Here is a 23,651-nt window from a genome sequence, read left to right on the forward strand (position 1 = left end):
GATGACTTAGGTCTACTATGAACTGATTCAGCTTAAAGTGATCAGAACACAGAGAACAATTTATACTAGGATAACAGTAATGTAAAAGAAAACTCTGAAAGACTTAAGAAGTCTATCGATGCAATGGCTGATCAACAACCCCAGAGGCTTTAATGATGGAAATGTACTCCTCCTTCCTAGCAAAGAGGGGATGGACGAAAGAGCAACAGGACAACACAGAAAACAGGTACCTTTGTTTGGATGATATTTGTCTATTACAAGAGAGGGCTTTAATTTGACAGGGAGAAGGGAAGAAAGAATTTTGGGGGTAGTGGGTAGGTTGTGATAATGATACAAAAAAAAGAAAGAAAAGCAAGTCAGTAAAACATTTAAAGATACACAGAAGAGAGAAGACAAATTCAGAAGAGATACAGACAAGCTGGGCAGTGTGGGTAGTACTAAGTTAAATTTAATACCTACTTAAAAACAATCCATTCACAAGAGAAATTTGTTATTTCATATAAAATTCTTTTCCTGCTCATTGTATATGGAAATGTTCATGCTTATGAATATTTAAGTTTATAATTAAAAGAAATTTTTTAAAATGCCATAACATTGCCTATTCATCTTTGCAGGGTCAAAGAATCCTGGGCATAGTTACTAAGTATATAATGTCAGACTGGGTTGATGTGTTGGTTAATTTTGCTGAACTGTTTTTCCCCCTCTTTTTAATTATCTGTTATTAGAGATGGCTTCTGGGGAGAGCAAGAATAGATATTTTGGCAAATTTAGGTGATATAAAAACAAAAGATAGCAATAAAATTTTAAAAGAACTAAATTCAATTTCCACAACAACAATAAAAGAAGTCCATAGGAAGACTAGTGACAAACAGAAAACTGGAGGAAAGTCCTTTCATCAGGGAAACTCAACTAGGGAGAGGCTGTTTCCAAAAGAAGGACCATAGAGGGTAAGCTTTGCTTTAAGAAGAGAATTACTTCTGGCTGTTCCGGAGCAAGGAAACCAGCTTTTCTGAAATCCCACAAGGAAGACCAAAAGCATTTTAGGATCTCATACTTCTTTGCATATGATATAAAAATAAAGCAATTTGAAAAGAATTATCAATGGAACCTTATTAATAGCAGAGAATATACTGTTAGAGAATGTTTCTTATATGGGGCCAAAATAAAGTTAACAAAAGTTTTTTGTTTTTTAAATGACATAAAGCTCTGGGATTATACTTAAGTCCATAAAGAGAAAAAAAAATCCACGAGAAAAGTTCTGAAATTCCACCTTTTTCTCCCCATATTGTACATTAGGCAAAGACTTTTTTCATTTAAAAGTATAGTCTTGAGTTTTTTTGTGGGGAGCAAAAAGGAAGATCAAAGCGATGGAAAGGCCACTGAAGGAGACAATGATAATTAAATATCAGCGATGAAGGCAGAGCTGTTAGTTTATTATTTTGTTTCTGTTTCCTTTGTCAATGACCTTTGGACTACAAAGAACAGAACGTGAATGACCAACTAATGAGGATAAGTAAGGAGAAAGAAAGTCTGCATATGGATGATCTTGTTAAATTTAAGACAGTATTCTATATATTACTGAGAAGGAATTTTTATAGCCTGTATTATTCTCCTTTAAATATATTTAACAGTAATATATTTCTGTTCTTTGAAGGCGTATTTAAATTTTGGAAATAGCCAAAAGTCATTTAGAGGCAAGTCTACTACAGAAAATGGCCAAGCAAGTTGGCTAACACCATTCTAGAGTATAAAACAGGGCAGGCCTTTTTCTAAGGTAATCAGACTATGTGACCTACAGAGCGGTTTCAAAGAGTTTCCAAATAAAAACTACCAAAAGAAAATACTCTGAGCAACTGAAGCATCCTCGGCATAAGGATGTAGTTCTCCCAAAGTGTCTGCTCTGAAAGGATCACTTGGGATGAATAAACTCTGATACGTTTATTAAAATCCAGTTTTGTTGACTCATAGTATCCTTCAACAAGGCACTGGGATCTAAATGGCAAAACAAATGCTTTTGTCCACAAAAAGTGGTTTTCCTTTTAATATAAATCAAGAAGCAGATAAATGAGTTACAAGGCCCATACCTAAACACTGAATCATAGTCCAAAGTTGAAGGAAAAAACATCTACTCAAATATAATAACTGCTGTTTGAAAGCAAGCATTTCCCCCTTTATGACTGCCTTTGGACAAGTTAGAAGCAGAGTTAGAAAACTGCTCTGCTTTTACTGAGTTTAAATACTGTAATAAAATAAATACAATACAACTGTTTAAGTACCTAATGTGTACACAATACTATGCTAATTGCTAAAGGAATTACAAAATCTATATAAAATATAAATAGATACAAAGTTTGTATAAGATATGGTTCCTTAACTAAAAAAGCTTATAGACCATTGGCAGGTAAGAAAACCAAACATAAATAATTTCAATATACAATATTAAATTTAAAAAATGCATCAGAGTTACAAAACAAAGTGCTACGTGAGATCCGAGGGGGTAGATCATTACAACTGAGTGAATCAGAGAAGTTTTCAAAGGAGCTAGACAGTATTTGACTTTGTTTTTACAAATAGGTAGGAATTCAACTTTTCCAGGCACAAACAAAATCCCAGACAAATGCATGGAGGTATGAAATTTCTGATCATGTTCAGGGGACAGAAAGCCGTCCACTTTGGCAGGACTGTGAAATATATGGAAGGGAGCAATACGAGATAAGCCTAGAAAGGTGGGAGAGGACCAGAAAGTAGAGAGTCTTGAATGCTGAACACAAGTTTGAACTTCACTAGTAGGTAAAAGGTAACCTCTTAAGATTTGAGAAATGTATCATGACCACATCTATGCATAAGAAATAAATTCTAGCAACTGTATGAAAAATGGATTGGAGAGGGAAAGAAAGTGAAGGTGACAAAAACTGTTAGGAGGCTAATGGTGCATGTGAATAGTAAGGAGGCCTTGTACTAAGGTGGTGATAGGGCGAATTGAGATAAGATTAGAAAGATGCTTTGGAGAATGAATTGAGAGGATCTGGTAATTGATAATATAAAAGATGTTTTCTGGGTTGGGTCTGCCTCAATCCAGTCCCTGGAAGGGGGACAAGTTCAATTTTGAAACAGTCAGACACTCATTGTTCATTCAACAGTTAACAAAAAGAGACTTACTTAGCCATGGCAGGAGAGGGATAGTCAACAAGGATAGGCATCAGAGAACACCTTGATTTGGTTCAGCTGAGTGAAATTCTCATCACAATCTACCACCTAAGCTTTTGAGACTCCCTTATCTCCTTGTGGCTGCTCTATACCTAGGTAGTCTGAGCTCTTAGTCCCCTGGACTAACTTATTCCCAGACAATGTCTCAATACCTTTTAAGAAACAACTAAGCGAACCTACATGGAAGCAAATGTTAAGATTTTACACCTACAACAAGAGGGAAGAAACAGATAATCTCAAGGTTTCAAGCATGTGCAACTTGATGAATGGTGGTGCCACAGACAGAAACAGCCAAGTCATAAGAAGGAACAGGTTTAGTGATTACCTTGATAAACACCAACTCTGGATTATTCCCACTATCTGCCTCCTTTACTCCTTCTCACATGCTGCTGAATAGAGCAACCATGCTTCCTGAGTCTACTACAAATTTATGTTACGTAACCTCAACTGGACCCTCACTGCAGCAAGGCAATCCATTTACTCCTTCCAAACTGCTTCTCTATTTCATTCTCCGACTATTCCAAACCCTCTCTTCTCATCTCAAACCTCCCCTTCCTCCCACTTTCTCAGCCTGGACTTGAGCAAAAAGATGTTGGTCTGACATGAACTCCAATTTTTACCTTCTCGTCATCAATCATCCCCCATTTTCTCCTTTCTCTGGTCTCTGATAATAAGGTGGCTCTCCTCTCCACCAAGAATAACCTCTTTGCATGTGTTGTAGATCCCACCTCCCTGTCTTCTCATGAAGATTGCCCCCCCCCAATCACTACCCAATTCCCCACTCCTTCTACCTTACCTTTTCCTTTCCCATTTTGATTATCTCCTGGTTGGATATAAACATGTCCACATCTCCCATATCTGATCTGCTGCTCGACTCTAAGAAGCAGCAGCCTTCTTCATTTCCCCTACATATACATGTCATTTCCCCTAATTAAAATGTGAGATGCTTCAAAATGGGAACTGGAATGATTTTCTGTTTGTGTCTCTAGAGCTTGGTACAAAAGAAATATTTAACAAATACTTTTCCATTCCATTCTTGAAAATCTTTCACTAGACTTTAAGATGTCCTCAAGCTATCATCATAAAGCTCTCCTCCATTCTACTGCCAAATTCCTAGAAAAAGCTGTCTACAAGTAGTCCTTCCATTTTCTCTCCTCAAAACCCATTTCTCAACCCTTCGCAGTCTGGCTTCTAACTTCATCAGTCAACTCAAAGAAAGGGCTATCCCCAAAGTGACCACTAATCTCTGATGGTCTTTGCCAAAATGCCATCTGCCAAATTGGATTTTGTTTTCTCCACTATCATTACACTTACCCTGACACACCTTATACTACTGACCACCCTTTCTTCTATATACTCTTTCTTCTCTGTGTTTTTGGTGACACTATTGTCCTGGTTCTTCTGGTACCTGTTCTCAGTCTCCTTTGCTGGCTCATCATCTGTTTCATGATCACTAATTGTGGGTGTTTCCCAAGACTCTTTCTGTGGCCCTCTTATCTCTCTACAGCCTCACACTTGGTAACCTCATCATAGGTTTATGGTCATCTTCATCTACTGCAAATGACTCACAGATCTGTATATCCAGCTTTTGTTTCTCTCCTGAGCTTCAGTCCTGCATCACCAACTGCCTATTAGATATTCCAACCATTAGTGCATTCTCCCTTCAAAGTATCTTGTACTTATTTTGTACATATTCTACATATATTGATATATTTATGCATATCTCTCAATGGAACCTTAAAGGCAGAGACTGTTGCAGTTTTGTTTTTGTACCACAAGTGCCTACCACATAGAAGACATGTAATAAATGCTTGATTGACTCAATTCTGGGTATGGTGAATTCAGAACGACAGTAGGACAAAAAAGTCAAGATTTAGATATGAGGAGTTATACGCCCAGAAGTTGTAGTAGAAGCCATGTCAGTGAATAACATTATCAAAGAGGAGACTGTAGAGAAGGAAGAAGACAGAGACAAGGAATAACCATATTAAAAAGATGGGAAGATAAGGAGTCATTAGAGACAGAGAAGGAACAGCTAGACGTAGGAGAATGAGAAATACCTAATGTCACTGAAGCTAAGGGAGAGCTGAGTTTCTAGTAGGAGGAGCAATCAATGTCAAAATGTGCAAAAAGGTCAAAGAAGATAAGAAATGATTAAAAAAAACCCATGCATTTGGCAAGTGGGAGATCATCTTAAGAAGAGTCATCAAGGAGATAGAAGCAAAAATAGAAGCAGCTAAGAAGACAGTAGAAAATGTTAAGGTGTAGGAATCAGGTATAGATTTTTTTTCAAGTTTAGCAATGAAAAAAAGGAAAAAGATGAGACCATGGCTGGAAGGGTTAAAAGTATCAAATCAAAAGGTTCTGTAGTTTTGAGACTACCGGAACAGATTTATAGATACATAAGGAGTCAATGGCAAAGAAGAGGTTGAAAATTAATCAGATCAAGGATCAAAGATACACTTTGAAGGACTGGCTTTAGTGAGTAGAGAGGATATATCTTCATTAACTGATGAGGAAGAGGACAGAAAGGGTGCTGATGCTGAGAGGCTTTCAGGAAAGGAAGAAAGGAGGTAAGGGAGTTCACATTTAGATAACTTCAATATACTCAAGAACATAGGTAACACTGTAAGTATGGGGAGTGTGGTTGGCAGCAGAGGAAAGAAGAAAAGTTTTGGAGTTGTCACTACATAGAAGAAGATAAGGAATTAATAAAAAAAAATAGATGAAGCAAAAATGGTCAAGCATATACACCATGAACCTGCAGTTATAAAATCATCTTGGTTTTATGACCTCTATTATTAACACTAAGCAAGCCTAGAAGAGAAGAAATTGGATTGCTGTAGTTACCCAATAGTGAATATTTAAAGGTCAGAAATGACAGGAAGTCAAAACAATGTTAACAATCAGTTCTCAAAAGAAGAACAGCAAACTATTAACAATCATATAAAAGAATGCTTCAAATCAATAATAATAAGAAAAATGCATATTAAAAGAACCTTGACATTTTATGCGCCCAGCAAATCGGCAAATAAGACAAAAGATGAGAACAGTCAATGTTGGAACTGTTGCGGAAAGACAGGCACAAACTAACACATTCATGATAGAAGTGGGAATTGGGCAAACCATCCCAGAAAGCAATCTGAATTATGCAATTAAAGTGACTAAAATGTCTACCTCTGATTCAGAGATTCCACAACAGTGTAAATACCTCAAGGAGGTAACTGATAAAGAGAAAGGCCTCCTATATATCAAAATATGCATAGTAGCACTTTTTTGTGTGGTAGCAAAGAACTAGAAACAAAGTAAATGCCAGTCAATCGGAGAATGGTTAAACAAACTGGTATATGAATATAATTAAATGACAAATATAATAAATACAGGGAAGCATAAACAGATTTACACGAACTGATTCAAAGTGAGTTAAGCAGAGCTCAGAAAACAATATACATACCGACTACAACAATATAATTGGAAAGAATCACTACAAAAAAATTAAAAAATGAAAGTTGCAAAATTACAAAGAACAAGCATGGCTTCAAAGGAGAAGTATGAGAAAACACCTCCTCTAACTCCTTTGCAAAAGACAGTCAATGGGTGTAAAATATTACATATATTGTCAAATTTTTCCAAGGCATTGACTGGTTTTGCTGATTTAAAAAAAACTATTATATGAACTGGATCTCTGGAAGGACAAAGGGAGGAATATAGAGGTAAATTTAGGCAATGTAAAAACAAAGATATCAGTAAAATGTATTTCAAAAAAGAAATGACAAGAAGTAGGGGGCTAGAGATTTTAGGATTGTAACTAGTGAAATGTTAAACTTGTAAATTATAGGGGCAGTACCAAACATGGAGGCAAGCAAAATTAAAGTTGAGGAGACAGATTAGAATAGGGATGGGTCAAAGAAGAAATGGCCATGATGATGGTAAAGAGTGTGTTTCTCATGAATTAGGAAGTGAAGGACAGGAGATTGTAGAAGGAAAGTGAAATTTCAATGGATTTGACCTTGGAGGATGTGGTAAAATTCTAAGAGAATTATGAGAGGCATTGTGGGGCCATGTTGGAATATGGTGGAAGTGAGGTAGAAAAAGTAGATGTTGAAATTGAGGTAGTATAGGAATTTGTGGTCAATTCCCCAATAACAATGGTAGGGAAGACCATAATGCCAGAAACTAAAGTCACTGAAAAAATTAAAACAATGATCTAAAGATGCACCAGCCATGATGAGGAGAGGGTGGTATGAGCAAAAAAAGACCTCAAAAAAGTAAAAACCAGGAACAGGAAGTGGGAGGAATGGAGAAGGTCTCAACAGATAGGACTTCTCCTCAGAGGAAAACAATGTTTCTGGTAAAAGTGAAAACAGAGTAGATTGAAAAGATCAAGGATACAGGGGAATTTATTGACATAAACACAGGCTTTCTGAAGGACATGGTGGAATGGGTGAGACAAAGGGTGAACTGGGTTGGAGTGGAATAGTGGGGATTAGAAAAAGGATGAGGGTTTTGGAGGAGACAGTATGGGCAAGCTATTTGCACTTGAAGTGATGAGACTTGAACGGAATCTGAAAGCCAGTATAATAAAAGGTAGTTGGCTGTAGCAAGAGCTCTTAGATTTAAAATCAGAAGTGGGTTTAAATTCCAGCTCTGTCACTTACCACCTGTTGTTCAGTCATTTTCAGTCGTGTCTAACTCTTTGTTACCCCATTTTGGGGGCTTTCTTGGCAAAGTACTGGAGGGGTTTGCCATTTCCTTCTCCAGCTCATTTTACACATGAAAAAACTGAGGCAAACCCAGGGTCATACAGCTAGTGTCTAAGACCTGATCTGGATTCAGGAAGAGTGTTCCTGACTTCAGATCCAGCAGTCTATCTACTGTGCTATCTAGCTGCCTTTCGTGACCTTGGATAATTCACTTAACCTCTCTCATTCTCAATTTTCTCATCTGTAATACGATAGAATTGGACTAGATGGTGTCCAAAATCCCTTTTTGTTCCAAATTTACAAACATTGATCCATAAGAACTATAATGACAGAGGATTTGCAGTAAATCCATCCCAGACTTAGAGACAATTGGGAACCTTTACATTTTGGGGCATCCATCTCCAGGGGATAATGTGGTTTCCTTCCAAGTTTGCTTGGGCACTTCAGTGGAGTGAGTAACAGTTCTCTATACTTTAGACCTCCAGAGTGTAGGTGAAAGGACAAAGGGCTGCTAAACAAGGTCACTGAGCCTCAGGTTTCTATGCTCTGAAAGCTGCTAAACTACAGGCAGAGAGGAACAAAAACCTGCTAAACAGATGCTAGCTTCCTTGAAATGTCCCCTTTATTTGTACCTCCTTGAGGGAAGCAAAGTACTTAGGTCTCAGGGCCTTCCTTATCCACCATTACCAGGACCCAACTGATCCAATGGCTTCACTTCCTAGCTGGAATCATGGTAGATAGACAATTTAAATGAAAGGCATACAAGCCAAATATCAAGATTTTCAGGGGCCCACCTAAAGAAACGAACTAAGCCACACTTGATAGCTAACATACCAATTGGGAACCATATAGAGCCAAACTACATGCATATCTATGGAAATGGAGGTTTTTCTGACAAAATCAAACTCTGGTACTGAAGAGACAAATTAGAAGTAGAAATTCCTTTAGCACCTACTCCATAGAAACCTTCACCAATCATCTTAAGTGCACTGACTGCTTAGCAATGGGCCCATTATATCATATGTCCTTAAACTGAGGTTTCAATCTCTTTGATTTAATAAGAATAGATATCTTGCAAGAACCATGCCATAGACATTCAGAATTTTTCAATTTCTCTTATACTTTTTTGAGAAAATAATTGCTCAATAATTAATTGGAACCTCTTACCTTAATGTTAGAAAACCATAAATCATTTTCATGTAAAGTAGCAAGGTAGACAGAAGTAAGAAATCCAATGCAAATGCCAATAGTTCCACCAATCGTTAATGACAGAATTTTCCATAATCCTCTCCCACTGTAAACTTCTTTTTACAAAGAAAAAATAGTCAGTTAAAAATTCAATCATTTCACTACCAAGCACAACGGTATATGTCAAGTTTCTGAAGTCTCTTAATAACAATTTGGTTGTCTCATATAACATTTTTAAAGTTATAAATAATGTTATAGCTACACAGAATATGTAATCTATTACCCAATGAAGAACATGAAGTCTACAAAAAGTTAAGAGGTATATATTCAGTATTTGTGTGAATGCATTAGAATCCAAATCACAGAACTTTAGAGTTGGAAGAGACTTTAGTAGGCCCGGCCACCAGCTCAATCTATACACAAAAGTAACCCCCACTATATGGCCAACAAGTGGTTGTTCAGCATGCGGATTTCCAAGGATCAGGGCCCTACCACTTCTGGAGGTACTCTATTCCACTTCTGGAAACCTTAATTGTTAAGGAAGTTTTCCCCAACATCAAGACTACTTAGGCCGCTTTACAACTTTTACCCGTTATTCCTAATTCAACAAGAGCAATCCCTCCTCTGCAATGCCCATCAAAAAAATTTGGAAGATTTCATTCTGGTAAATGATGGAAGAACAGTCAATTACATTATTTGTCAAAAAATTTATGTACATATAGTCTCTTTCTTCAGAATATAATATTGGTAGATATGTAACCAACACAGTCATGGGGAATATTAGAATGTCTACCAATCTTGGTAAAAACATGGTAGCTAAATGTGAAATCTGATTTTAAAGTACTACTTTAAAGCTTTTTCCTGCAATTCACTATACTAAACACAGGGTGACTTTTAGATTTGTTGTTGTTGTTCAGTTGTATACAACTCTCTATGACCCCATTTGATGTTTTCTTGGCAAAGATAGTGGAATGGTTTACCACTTCCTTCTCCAGCTCATTTTATAAATGAGGAAAACTGAGGCAAACACGGTCACATAGGAAGTTAAGTGTTTGAGGCCAGATTAGAACTCAGAAAGATGAGTCTTCCTGACTCCAGGCCTGGCACTCTACCCACTGTGCCACCTAGATGACCAAATTTTAGATTAGTCTTTTTATCTTTTAAATACTCAATTATATCTTTTTTTCCAAACAAAATGACAATTCACATTTTTGGTAAATATCTACACTGGGAATGGACACTGATAATGATTACACATTTCAAATTGTAAATTACCCCCTTGTGATGGCAGAGTAGGAGGATTAGAGACAGCAGGAGCCATAGGTTAAAAACGATTACACAAAAATAAAAGAGAATGACTTTATTTGTTCAATCTGAGACACAGCAGTTAAGGCTGAGGGAATCGTGAACCATGAATTTCTATTCACTGCCTGACCTTGAGGAACTTCTCTGTACTTCAGTTACCTCAGTTACATAAACTGTACAACACTGACCTTACTCTTAGTATGTTAGATTTAATGTTCAACACATATATTTTTAAATACCCAACATTAGAGAAGTCAATAAAAGCACTATTTTAAAAAGTTTTAAATGAACAAAACGTATCTTCAAATACAATTTAAACTTTCCTTAGATTTTAATGTCACAATTCAATTAATGCAGTGGTTGATTTACATTTGTATGGCTATCCATACATTTGTACAGATAAATGGAATGTTACATTGTATAAATTGTCTACTGATGAATAACTTTCTATCTTTTGAGGCTTTTGTAAGAAAGACCCCAGACAATGCAGTACTAAACTCTTAAAAATTGTATGCTCAGGGTACAATTAATTACATTTTAATACGCTGTAACACCAAATGCTGCATTTGTTGAAATTACCTACCAGTTAACAATTGTCTTTCCAGTTCTTCCTCCTCCTCCTGAGACTCGTTATCCTCATAAACTTCTGCTACTTTTACTTCTTTCCTTTGCCTGATAGTTGTCATGATGTAAGGCTTTCATGCATTTTTCTTCAAACCAATCCCTACACAAATATCAAAGTAATAAATGATCCAATCCATGCAAGCAAAGTTACTGTTGCACAGTATACCCATAACCTTAATTAAACACTTTTTAAAATTGTATCAGACAAACGACTTTGAAAGACTCAAGAACTCCGATCAAGGCAATGACCAACCATGATTCCCAGGGACCAATGATGATGATATACGCTGCCCACCTACTGCCAGAGAGCAGATGGACTCAAGATTCAGAAAAACACATACATTTCTAGACGTGGCCAATGTAGGAATTTGTTTTGCTTTCCTATGTTTGTTTGTACCAGGGTTTTGTTTTGCTTTATTTTCAAGTGGAAGGATGAGTAGAAGGGAGAGAAAAGAAATGCTTGTTAAATGAAAAAATAAAAAATTAAAACGTATCAGAAACAAATTTGCCCCTAAACTAAGTCAAAATAGGTAGCCACTTAACACTGAAGGTGTCTTGACATTACTACATGTCAAAGCTATCTCTTTCATCAGGTCACAGTGACAATTTCCCTCCAACTTGTCCTCAAATTTCTACCACTAAAGTTGTGAGGGGAGGGAGATGGGAAGGAAAGAAGTTGGTGGTGCGCTAGAGAAGAAATTTTAATTCCTCCACAATTTTTCCCAAGGCCAATCCTAGTCAAAAGTCACAAAATGCCAATAACTGAAAAGGATCTCATAAGCCATCTAGTCCAGTCCATACTGTGGTAAGAATTCCTTCTAAATATACAACCAAACCATCATCTAGCCCCTGCCCACTGCTTGGAGGTTTCCCATTCCACTTTGGGACGCCTCTCATTGTTCGAACTTGTGTTTGCAACTTCTCCCTAGAGCTATCATATCCCCAGCTGCTTTCCCCTGTCTCCAGTTAAACATTTCTAGTTCATTAAATTGATTCTCGTATTGTATGACCTCTCAAGGCCCTTATATGCATTCTTCTGAACATTTCAGGCCAACAATTCCCTTTCTGAAATACGGAGATTAGAACTGAACCCAAACTCAAGATCTGCCCAGATGCCTTCCTCTCTCAGCTTAGCTTACATTTATACTATATATATCTCGCATGGACCTCATTATTTACAAGCTGTCTGCCTTATTAGAACGTAGATCCTTAAGGGCAAAAGGGCTTTTCTTTGTATCTTTAGTGCTTAGCTCCCTGTCTGGTGAGCACTTAATAAATGCTTATTGACTATCATTTCCCTGGTCCTAGACACTATGCCTTTCATTATGCATTAGCTTTATTGATTGTTATTTTATATTGCTGACTCACATTGAACTGTCCAGATCTGTGTGAGAATTGCTGTCTAGCCACACCTTGCTCATTTTAAACATATAAAGTTGATTCATGGACCCAGTTTAAGGCGCAGCATTTCTCCCTTGATTCAATCCACTATTCTAACCTTTCATGATCTTTTTGAATCCTATGTCATTCAATGTGTTAGCTATCCCTCCCAGCTTTGTGAATGCTAAAAGTTTAATAAGCTTCTATGCCTTTATCCAAGTCATTAATAAAAAAAAAGATTACCTTCCCTGAGCACTCCCTGGATGCCCTCTTCTAAGACAACTTCAACCCATTAATAACTTTTTGAATCTAGCCATTTAACCAGCTTGTTTCACCTCAGTGTATTTCTTGTTGCTTAGTTGTTTTTCAATCATGTCCTATTATTCATGACTCCATTTGGGGTTTTCTTGGCAAAGATACCGGAGTGGTTTGCCCTTTCCTTCCCCAGCTCATTTTACAGATAAGGAAACTGAGGCTTAAGGAAACTGAGGGTTAAGTGACTTGCCCAGGGTGACATAGCTAATGAGTGTCTGAGGCCAAATTTGAACTCAGGAAGAGGAGTCTTCCTGACTCCAGGCCCAGCACTCCATTAGCCTAGCTGCCCTGCTCACTTTCTGTCCTTTCTATCCTGTCCACAAAATCTTAAAACTTCGTCAAATGCTTTGCTAAACTCTAGGTAAACCATATCTATAGCATATACCCCAGATCTACCAGTCTAGTAACTGTATCAAAAATAGAAATAATCTAGTAGGACCAATTCTTGAAGTCATGTTGGTTCTTGCAATCTTTGCTTCCCTTTTGTAAATGTTCACTGACTGTCCTTTTTATTCCTTTAATAATACATTACAGTTTTTCCAGGACACAAAGTCAAGCTCATTGGCTCACAGTTTTCTAAGTGTATTCTCTTGCCTTCTTTGAAAACCAAATGCCCTTCTCCAATTCTGTAGTCTTTCTCTTATTCTACATGATCATTTGAAAATCATAAATAATGACTCAATCACATTTTTTAGTTCTTTCAATACCTGAGGATGTAGTTTAGCTGAAACTAGTGACCTATACTCATTGAAAGCTAGGTGCTTCTTTTACTATTTCCCTACTTATCTTGCCTATCAATTCCCTATTGATCACATTTGTTCTGGACCCTTCTGGTCTAGAAATTATTCTTCTTAGCAGAGAAAACAGAAGTCAAGTAACAGTTTAACTAAGACCTGAACAATTTGGCAGTAGGTAGGAGCCAAGATTAAAATAGGCTAAACTTCTTCAGGCCGCAGATAAGTTTTAAGTGGCTTACTTTCCAAGTAAGGGTAAAATTAATGATTAAACAATTTTGCAAACATATTTTTTAAATTTAATTTATTTAATATTTTGTTTTCAACATTGATATTCACAAGAGTTTGAATTACAAATTTTCTCCCTGTTTCTACCCTCCCACCCACTACAAGATGGCACATATTCTGGTTGCCCCGTTCCCCAGTCAGCCCTCCCTTCTGTCACTCCACTCCCCCCCATCTCCTTTTCCTTTACTTTCTTGTCGGGCAAGATAAATTTCTATGCCCCACTGCCTGTATATCTTATTTTCTAGTTGCATGCAAAAACTTTTTTTTGGTTGTTGTTTTTGAACATCTGTTTTTAAAACTTTCTTTCCCCTCTTCCCTTCCCTCCCACCCTCCCTAAGAAGTTAAGCAATTCAACATAGGCCAATTCAAAAAGCAATAGGCCACGTGCGTATCATTATGTAAAACCCTTCCACAATACTCATGTTATGAAAGACTAGCTGTGTTTTCCTCCTTCCTAACCTATCCCCCTTTATTGAATTTTCTCCCTTGACCCTGTCCCTTTTCGAAACTGTTTGTTTATGATTACCTCCTCCTCCACCTGCCCTCCCTTCTATCATCCCCCCTTTTTTATCTTCTTCCTCCTTCTTTCCTGTGGGCTAAGATACCCAATTGAGTGTGTATGGTATTCCCTCCTCAGGTCAAATCTGATGAGAGCAAGATTCACTCATTCCCCCTCACCTGCCTTCTCTTCCCTTCCTACAGAACTGCTTTTTCTTGCCACTTTTATGAGAGATAATTTACCCCATTCTATCTCTCCCTTTCTTCCTCTCTCAGTATATTCCTCTCTCATCCCTTAATTTGATTTTATTTAGATATCATCCCTTCATATTCAACTCACCGTGTGCCCTCTCACTCTCTCTCTCTCTATCTATATATATACACATACATATATACACACACATATATATATACATAAATACATATATATATACACACACACACATATATGTGTATATATGTGCATATTCCCTTCAGCTACTCTAATACTGAGGTCTCATGAATCATACACATCATCTTTCCACATAGGAATGTAAACAAAACAGTTCAACTTTAGTAAGTCCCTTGCAATTTCTTTTTCTTGTTCTTTTTCTTGATTACCTTTTCATGCTTCTCTTGATTCTTGTGTTTAAAAGTCAAATTTTCTATTCAGCTCTGGTCTTTTCACTGAGAAAGCTTGAAAGTCCTCTATTTTATTGAAAATCCATATTTTGCCTTGGAGCATGATAGTTTTGCTGGGTAGGTGATTCTTGGTTTTAATCCTAGCTCCACCGACCTCCGGAATATCATATTCCAAGCCCTTCGATCTCTTAATGTAGAAGCTGCTAGATCTTGTGTTATCTTGATTATGTTTCCACAGTACTCAAATTGTTTCTTTCTGGCTGCTTGCAGTATTTTCTCTTTGATCTGGGAGCTCTGGAATTTGGCGACAATATTCCTAGGAGATTTCTTTTTGGGATCTATTTGAGGAGGCGATCTGTGGATTCTTTCAAGTTCTATTTTGCCCTGTGGCTCTAGAATATCAGGGCAGTTCTCCTTGATAATTTCTTGAAAGATGATGTCTAGGCTCTTTTTTTTGATCATGGCTTTCAGGTAGTCCAATAATTTTTAAATCATCTCTCCTGGATCTATTTTCCAGGTCAGTGGTTTTTCCAATGAGATATTTCACATTGTCTTCTAGTTCGTCATTCCTTTGGTTCTGTTTTATGACATCTTGATTTCTCATAAAGTCACCAGCTTCCACTTGCCCCAATCAAATTTTTAAGCTAGTATTTTCTTCAGTGGTCTTTTGGACCTCCTTTTCCACTTGGCTAATTCTGCCTTTCAAAGCATTCTTCTCCTCATTGGCTTTTTGAAGATCTTTTGCCATTTGAGTTAGTCTATTTTTTAAGGTGTTATTTTCTTCAGTATTTTTTCGGGTCTCCTTTAGCAAGTCATTGACTTGTTTTTCATGGTTTTCTTGCATCATTCTCATTTCTCTTCCCAATTTTTCTTCTACTTCTCTAACTTGCTTTTCCAAATCCTTTCTAAGCTCTTCCATGGCCTGAGACCAGTTCATGTTTTTCTTGGAGGCTGTTGATGTAGGCTCTTTGACTGTTGACTTCTTCTGGCTGTATGTTTTGGTCTTCTTTGTCACCAAAGAAACATTCCAAAGTCTAAGTCTGAGTCTGAATCTGAGTCTGTTTTTGCTGCCTGGCCATGTTCCCAGTCAACTTACTTGACTCTTGAGTTTTTCGTTGGGGTATGACTGCTTGTAGAGTAGAGAATACTTTGTTCCAAGCTTGAGGGGCTGCACTGTTGTTTTCAGACTTATTTCTACACAGCAAGCTCTGCCACACCAGCACTCCTCCTCCCCCAAGAACCCCCAACCCACAACTTGACTCAGATTTAAGCTGGCTCTGCACTCCTGCTCAGATCTGCCACTTAATTCCTCCCACCACGTGGGCCTGGGGTCAGAAGCAACTGCAGCTGTAGCTCTGTAAGCAGCCTCAGAGCTGCATCACCTCCACTGCCCCAGGGGCAGTGGCCCAACCTCGAACTCCTTTCACTCTGTCCCCACAGCTTTTCCCACTAACCTTCTCTGTTGTCTGTGGTGTTTGTGGGTTGAGAAGTCTAGTAACTGCCACAGCTCGCTGATTTAGGGTGCTAGGGCCTGTTCCACCTGGCTCCTGGTCTGGTTGGTCCGTGTGGCCCATGCTGGACTCTGCTCCCAGGTCTGTGCAATAGACCTTACCCCACAACCATCCAGGCTGTCCTGGGCTGGAGCCCTGCTTCCCTCTGCTATTTTGTGGGTTCTGCAGTTCTAGAATTTGTTCAGAGACATTTTTTATAGGTGTTTGGAGGGACCTGGGGGTGAGCTCACGCAAGTCCCTGCTTTCCAGCTGCCATCTTGGCTCCACCCCAAACAAACCATATTTTAAAAAAGGGAAATTTCAATTAATATAAATTACACTTATTACTAAAGATTTTTATTCATCATGAAATCATATTAATGTTAAAAAATCACTATGCTAAGTTTTAATACATTTTTCAGGTTTTCTTACTGTTTACATTTAGCAACTACTGAAAACACAGCAAAAAGATATGACTCTCCTCTCAGACTAGAGACAGACTGACAATGGTTGGTTGCATGGGTTATGTGGCAAACAGGAGTGCACAGTGGCAACCCACCCACCAAGTTACATTATGGGCACAACAGTGACTAGTGGAAAGCAGGATATGCCAGGCATAGTCAAACCACTCATTACATCTTTACTTTCTTTTATATCCTTTACATTTTTTCCAGCACCGTAATGGGTGGGTGGGCTGTATGTTGTGCATGCCTGGTTTAACTCCTAGTTTTATTCTCCATTGTTGGTTATCAACATTGTACTTACCTTGAGCAACAGTACCAGCCCTTCCTTGATTCTCCTCTTTTCCCCAAGAAAGCTTACAAAAAGTCCAAAAAAATCTTTTTTTTTTTTTTTGCCTTAGCTCTCCTCACTGGTCTCAATTCATTCTGAGATTTAGCACTCCTAACAATAATCTTCTAGGACTATACTGTGGTATTGTATTTGACTTCTATTACTTGCCCTTACTTTCATCTTCTGTAGATTTACTTCAAAATTCTAAGTTGGTTGATGAATTCCCTGTGCATTTGTATTTGTTTCTGGACAACTTCACTTTTCCTCTGCAGTGGAATTGTTTTTCTTTGTGTCTTTGGAATTTCATTCTTGAAAGTTTCTCATTCCTCCTGGGATCCTACTTACTCTTTCTTTGAACCCTTTGAAATTTCCTCTCCCAAAATATCTTCTTCTACTATTTCACAAATTCCACAATGGAACGAATGGTCACTTCTCTTCAGGGTTCCCATCACTTCCACACTAGCAAACAGTTCCTCATGACTCGTAAGCTTCAGATCCAGAATATAATTTCCCCTTTTTGGCTCTTTCACTTTTTGGAGGATGAAATTACCATTAAGGCAATAAAGAAATGATTAATTACTCTGTTTTCAGCAGAGAGTTTCAGCAGAAATCCAGATAACTGAATTCCTCTGTCATTACAATATAAGCTTTCAGTCTACTTCCCAAGCTCCACATCTATTTACTCTTTCTGTTTAGGTTGTCTGTGGAACACTCTAATGACAACATCATTTTTTTTCTGATTTCATCCAAATGTTGTCCACCATGCCACTTCCCATCCTATTTCTTAATTTTCTCACATTAGTATATCTTGATATGCAATCATACTTTTGCCACTACTTTTTTGACCCTTTGTTAAATGTAGCAATTTTAAGAAAATGGCTTTGAGCCTTCTAAAATGCTAGTTTTTCTAAGCTAAATCCGTAACGTGGATATCAGCATCTCCTGAATGACATATGTGTAAGAGATATAAGAACTGCTTACCTTTGTCACTGAGCATTAGTGATGTGTAAAATAATGTTTAAGTTCAACTAACTTATTTCCAAAATATTAAAAGCTAACAGTATTCTAATCTTGAAAACTTTACATTTCCAGTTATTACTATTGATAGTAAACTCTCAATATTTCTCTTTGCTGTATACATGGAACTAGGCAGATCTCACTATGAAACAAGTTATGCATTGTTGAATACTGCTTCTTTACCTATGTACACATTTTCCTGCTGACCCATAACGTCCACCCCTCTCCCAATCCAGATCCTCCCCATCCTTCAAGGCTCAGCTCATTTGTGAAATCTTCTCTGATACAAAAAGCTAAAAGTTATAATCATTTGCATATCTGTCATTTCTGCAACTGCACTGTAAGTTCCTTCTGGGAAGAAAGTGTTTTACTCATCTTTGTCTTCTGCTCTGTCCCCCCAATGGCTAACATAGTATCATGTTCATAGCAAGTACTAGTATTTGTTGAATTGAAATAGTGGAGAGTGCTAGACTTGGAAGTCAGGAACACGTAGATTCAAAACCCTCTTCTCATGCTCACTAACTGGGTGACTTTGGGCATGTCACTTAACCTCTCACCTTCAATTTCCTCATCTGTAAAGTGGGCATTCTAATACCTATAGCTACTTCACAAAGATACCGTGAGGCTCAAATGAAATAAAGTACTTTGAACACTTTAAAATGCTTTATATCAATTATTATATGTACATTTACTAAGTACCCAGTGTCCTAAAGCACTAAGAAAGGTACATGGGTATTTAAAAGTTCCTCCCCAACTAGACTATATACATTTCTTGAGAGCAATTTTTTTTTATTATACTTGTGTTTCCTATAGCACCTAGTATAATGTTGAGCACAAAAAAAATTTGACAAAATATTTTTTGATTGATGTTGCAGAACCATAACATTTACCTGATATCGGTATTTCACAGAATTTCAGATTTGGAAGGGATTTCAGAGGCCATCTGAAGTTAAAAAAAAAATTTACCTTCTACAACATTCTTTGAAAATTATCATCCAATCCTTCTTTTCCAGATGGCATCCAGTGTGGAAGAATTTATTACACCTCACAAAATGGTCCATTCTACTTTTGAATAAATTTAATTGTTAGGAAGTTATTTTTTGTTTTTTTACTTCAATAAGTCTAAATTTGCCTCTCGGCAACTTTCACCCAATTCACCGAGATCTGCTTTCTGAGCCAAACACAACCATTTATTCCCTCTTTCCATCGAGAGCCCTTCAAATATTTCAAAGTAGCTATTATGTCCCCACTAAGTATTCTCTTCTCCAACCTAAATATTCTAAGTTCTTTCAACTAATGTTCATATGACCTGATCTTGATATCCTACGCCACCATCCTGGTTGCCTTCTAGATACTCTCTGGCTTATCAATGTCCTTCCTAAAATGTGGCATCCAGAAAGGAACACACTATTCTAGATGTGGTCAGACTAGGTCAGAATACAGTTAGAGTAGGACTATCACCTCCCTAATCCTGGACATTCGGCTTCTCTTAATGTAGCATAAGCTTTCTTAGCTGTCATATAATACTGTTGACTCACTGAATTTTCAATCCACAAAAAATCTCAGATATTTTTCACATAGTTCTCTAGCCTTCCTTTCTTACACTGTATTTATGAATATTATGTTTAGAATCCAAGGATATGATTTTACATTTATCTCTATTAAATTTAACCATTAAATAACCATTGGAAAGTTGTACTAAAAGATTACAGGCCCTGAAAGGTATCATACACATCCACTGTTCTTTACTTTTTCCATCCAAGTTCTATCCTCATGGCTGTATAGAAATTGCTCTTTTCCAAAGTCACTAATGATCTCTTTTCTGCTAAATCCAAATGCTGGGTTTTTTTAGTTCTCATTCTCCTAGATATCTCTGTCTCATAGGATACTGTTACTCACCTCTTCCCTACAGGAGACTCCCTTTATTCCCTAGAATTCTCTCCTAGATCCTCCCTACCTCTTTCATGACTCCTTTCATGGCTCCTTTTATTACGTTATGGCATTACATAGTCAGTGCAGTGGAACTCTAGTTGGGCTGCAGACACCTAAATGTGGGTGCTAGGGACTCTAGCCTCATCATTCTTCCATTGTTTGTACAATATTGCACTTGAGCTTACCTATTGGAAAGGGTTTTAGTGAGACCTCTATGCACAAGCAGATTGGATGACTTGTTGACTTCAATCTGCTATATACGCAACAGGTTCAAATTTGAATTCACTATCTTCCTCCGAAACTTTGCCTCTTCTCCTAACTTCCCTAATTTTGTCCATGGCCCTACCATTTCTTCCAGTTATCAAGGCATGAAGCCTCAGATTTATCAGTGACTCTTACTTCTCTCTTGGCTTCAGTTTCCTATCTGTAAATCAAGGGGGTTAGAATAGATGATCTCTAAGGTTTCTTCCAATTCTTAAATACATGACCTTAATCAGCTGTCCAGCCCTGTTAATTCTACTGCCAGGATCTTCCCTCTTCTTTCCACTTCTTCTACTACACTTCTAGTTCAGGGCCTCATTACCTTCTATCTAGACTACTCTATAGACTTCTAATTCTACAATCCATCCATTCACATGCTGCCGGAGTAACCTTCTTAAAGCAAAATGTGACCACATTATTCCCCTGTTCAAATACGTTCAAGGGTTCACCTTTCCTTGTCAATAAAATACAACTCCTGAGCCTGACTTTTAGGCCCTCTGTATTCTGGTTACAACCTACATTTCCAGTATTATTGCAGACACCTACTCTTCACATACTCTGCTCTATCCATAAACTACCTGCTATTCCCTTATCTTATCTGGCATCTACACCTTTGAGCATTCTGTCCCCCATGCCACCTCCACATCTTTAAACTGCTCAAATCCTTCCCTTCTTTCAAGTCCCACTTCAGGCGCTGCCATCTCTACGTCTTCCCTCATTGCCCCAGGTGTAACTGACTGATAACTACATGGTTTGGAGCTCTCCTATATACTTACACCACAACTTCTATTTGCGAGTTATTGCCTTTGCCTTATTCTACCCTATTAGATTATGCTCTCGTTAGGGGTCAGAGGCTAGATGTCATGTTTCAGTTTTGTACGTAGAGCACCTAATACTGTTCATGAGAGGCACTATTTAAAAATAACAAAAATTACTATTATTCTCATGTACTTATGTAAAGTACATTAATTTGAATTAAAGCGTGGTTAAGGGTCACCACCACAGGCAGTCCTGTCCCCTGCTTGTGAGTTCAAGTTGTCATGTGCACTGATTGGAAAACCATAGCAGATCCTAAATTCTCTGAGATCATTACCTTGAAGCCTGTTCCACTGCACCAAATAGCTACTTAATACTTTAAAATAATGGAATAATGAGCTGAATTTTACCCATAATTTAATAAGGATAACAGGCTGAAAAGGTGAACTCATCCCACAAACTTAGTGAAGTCATCCTACAAAAGTAAGTAATTTACTTGGTATAAATGTGCTTATCACTAGGGTCAAATATTACACCTTAACCTTGCAAGTAAGTAACCAGTTTTACATGAAAATTACCATTCCAATAGAATATTTACTCTAGGAAAAGAATAGAACTTTAAATAAACATTAACAACACAATTAACAAAACATTAACAATTAAAGAACAGAATAATACAATCATCAGGTAATATCTGATCATCAACATAAGACAAAGAACAGCAATAATTCTTGAGGAGTTTTAAAAACTATCCACTTGAATGTAACATCATATCACCAAGTTTGGTTCCCCACCATTTGCTTGATTTAATTAAACACTCAGTGCACCCACATGGTGTCCCAAAAGTCTTGGTGCAGTTCTCAGCTTTAATGACTGCTGAAAACTGCACTAAGACTTTTGGGAGACCTTGCATATTATTTACACTTGTATAACTCCCTTTTATATATACCATTAAACAGACATCAGGTTATACACAAGTGTGTACAAAATCTTCATTAATGTAGCATTTAAAATCACAAACATCAAATCCATGCCATCTTAAGGCTACCCCTCCCCCACCCAACCACCCCGTTGTAGAATATTAATTTTTTTTCTGCAAAATAAATGGGCGCTGCGGGGTGCTGGGGTTTTTTTTTAACTTGGTACTATAACATACCACTATGCAAAAAAAAGGTACTTTATATACTTTACACGTTTATTTCCTAGTCTATACCATAAACACCTACAATGTTGGCACGTGAGAGTTGTGACCACAGACGCCTACTAAGCTGGGGCAACAATCACAAGCCTAAATTCTGACAATATCCCCCGGCCCTCCAATACACACACACACACACATACACACACACATACACATACACTATAAAAGACACTTGCTACTCGGAGGCAACAAGCTGAAGCCCAATCCCGACAACACCCCGCCCCCAACATCACCACCCCGACACACACACACTCTAAGATGCCAGCTATGCTCTGGGGCAACAATCCCAAAAGCAAATCCTGACAACACGTCCCGCCCCCCAGCACCACCACTACCATTCCAACACACAGCATAAAACACCTGCTACTCTGGGGCAACCATCCCAAGGCCAAATCCTGATAACGGGGCCCCCCCGCCCCCGCCACACATACATACATACATACATACATACACATACACACACACACACTCTCTCTCTCTCTCTACTCTGGGGCAACAAGCCCAAATCCTGACAACACGCCCCCCCCCCCGTCCCCCCACACGAAATCTCCGCTATCAATAAAAGCTACTTTTGTACCATCACCGTGTAAATGGTCACCCCAAGGCCCACTCCCCCTACCCCGGGCTGTCTGCACAACAAGGGGGGGGTGGAGGGCCAAGGGCGCGCGGCGTGGCTGCAGGAACAAACAAAACACACACAGACACAAGATGTGCGTGGCTTCCTGACCCTCCCCGCCCTTCCCCCGAAAGCATACAACACAAAACAACACAACACAACACACACCTATCCTGGACACACAAGTCACCTTTCGGCCGTCGGCGGGCAGCGACGGTCCTGGCAGCGGTGGGAGTTGGAGACGGGTCTTCTCGGACTTGGCCGGTCCCTGCTCTGGGCTCGGCGGTGCCAGGGGGCGGGGAGGGAAGGGGCTGGCGAGGGAAAACACACACACACACTCACACTCGGCTGCACAAACCCGTCGAGACGCCCGCAAAGAAGCGGCGCCGGGGGAGAGAGGAGGCTACTCACACTTCCACACTCACCCTCGCACACCCTCCTCACGCCCCTCACGCCCCTCACACCCCGCACCCCACTACGCCTCCGGTTCCCTCCGCCACGGCAGATGGCTCAGAGTCACACAGAAGGGAAGGGGCGGAGGACCGAGAAGGAGGAACCGGAGGAGGAAGGGGAGGGGGAAGGGGAGAATGAGGCAGCAGCAGAGCTATGTGCAACACGGTGGAGAACAGCGGGGCTGGGGGGGGCAAGAGACGGAGAGGGGTGCGCGAAGAGAGCGAGGGAGAAGGAGGGTCGGCAACCCAAAGAGGCGACCAATCATCGGAG

The 23,651-nt window shown here is 38.7% G+C and overlaps 1 protein-coding gene across 2 annotated transcripts in view; it reads right to left on the reverse strand.

Annotated features, from left to right (window-relative positions):
- The window catches only part of DPY19L3 (dpy-19 like C-mannosyltransferase 3), a 97,292-nt gene extending 73,917 nt beyond the window's left edge, over positions 1-23,375 (reverse strand). The window contains exons 1-3 of one of the 2 annotated variants that reach the window (XM_036750289.1): positions 23,119-23,375; positions 10,987-11,127; positions 9,078-9,211 (exon numbers count right to left, since the gene is read on the reverse strand). In XM_036750289.1, coding sequence (XP_036606184.1) covers positions 9,078-9,211; positions 10,987-11,089 — 237 coding nt within the window. In that variant the 5' untranslated portion in view covers positions 11,090-11,127; positions 23,119-23,375. Of the gene's footprint in view, positions 1-9,077; positions 9,212-10,986; positions 11,128-23,096 lie in introns of both variants that reach the window. The other variant, XM_036750290.1, reaches the window with a different exon arrangement.
- Between the last annotated feature and the right edge of the window lie 276 nt (positions 23,376-23,651).

The sequence above is a fragment of the Trichosurus vulpecula genome, chromosome 3, assembly GCF_011100635.1.
Source record: "Trichosurus vulpecula isolate mTriVul1 chromosome 3, mTriVul1.pri, whole genome shotgun sequence".
In the NCBI taxonomy this organism is placed as follows: domain Eukaryota; kingdom Metazoa; phylum Chordata; class Mammalia; order Diprotodontia; family Phalangeridae; genus Trichosurus; species Trichosurus vulpecula.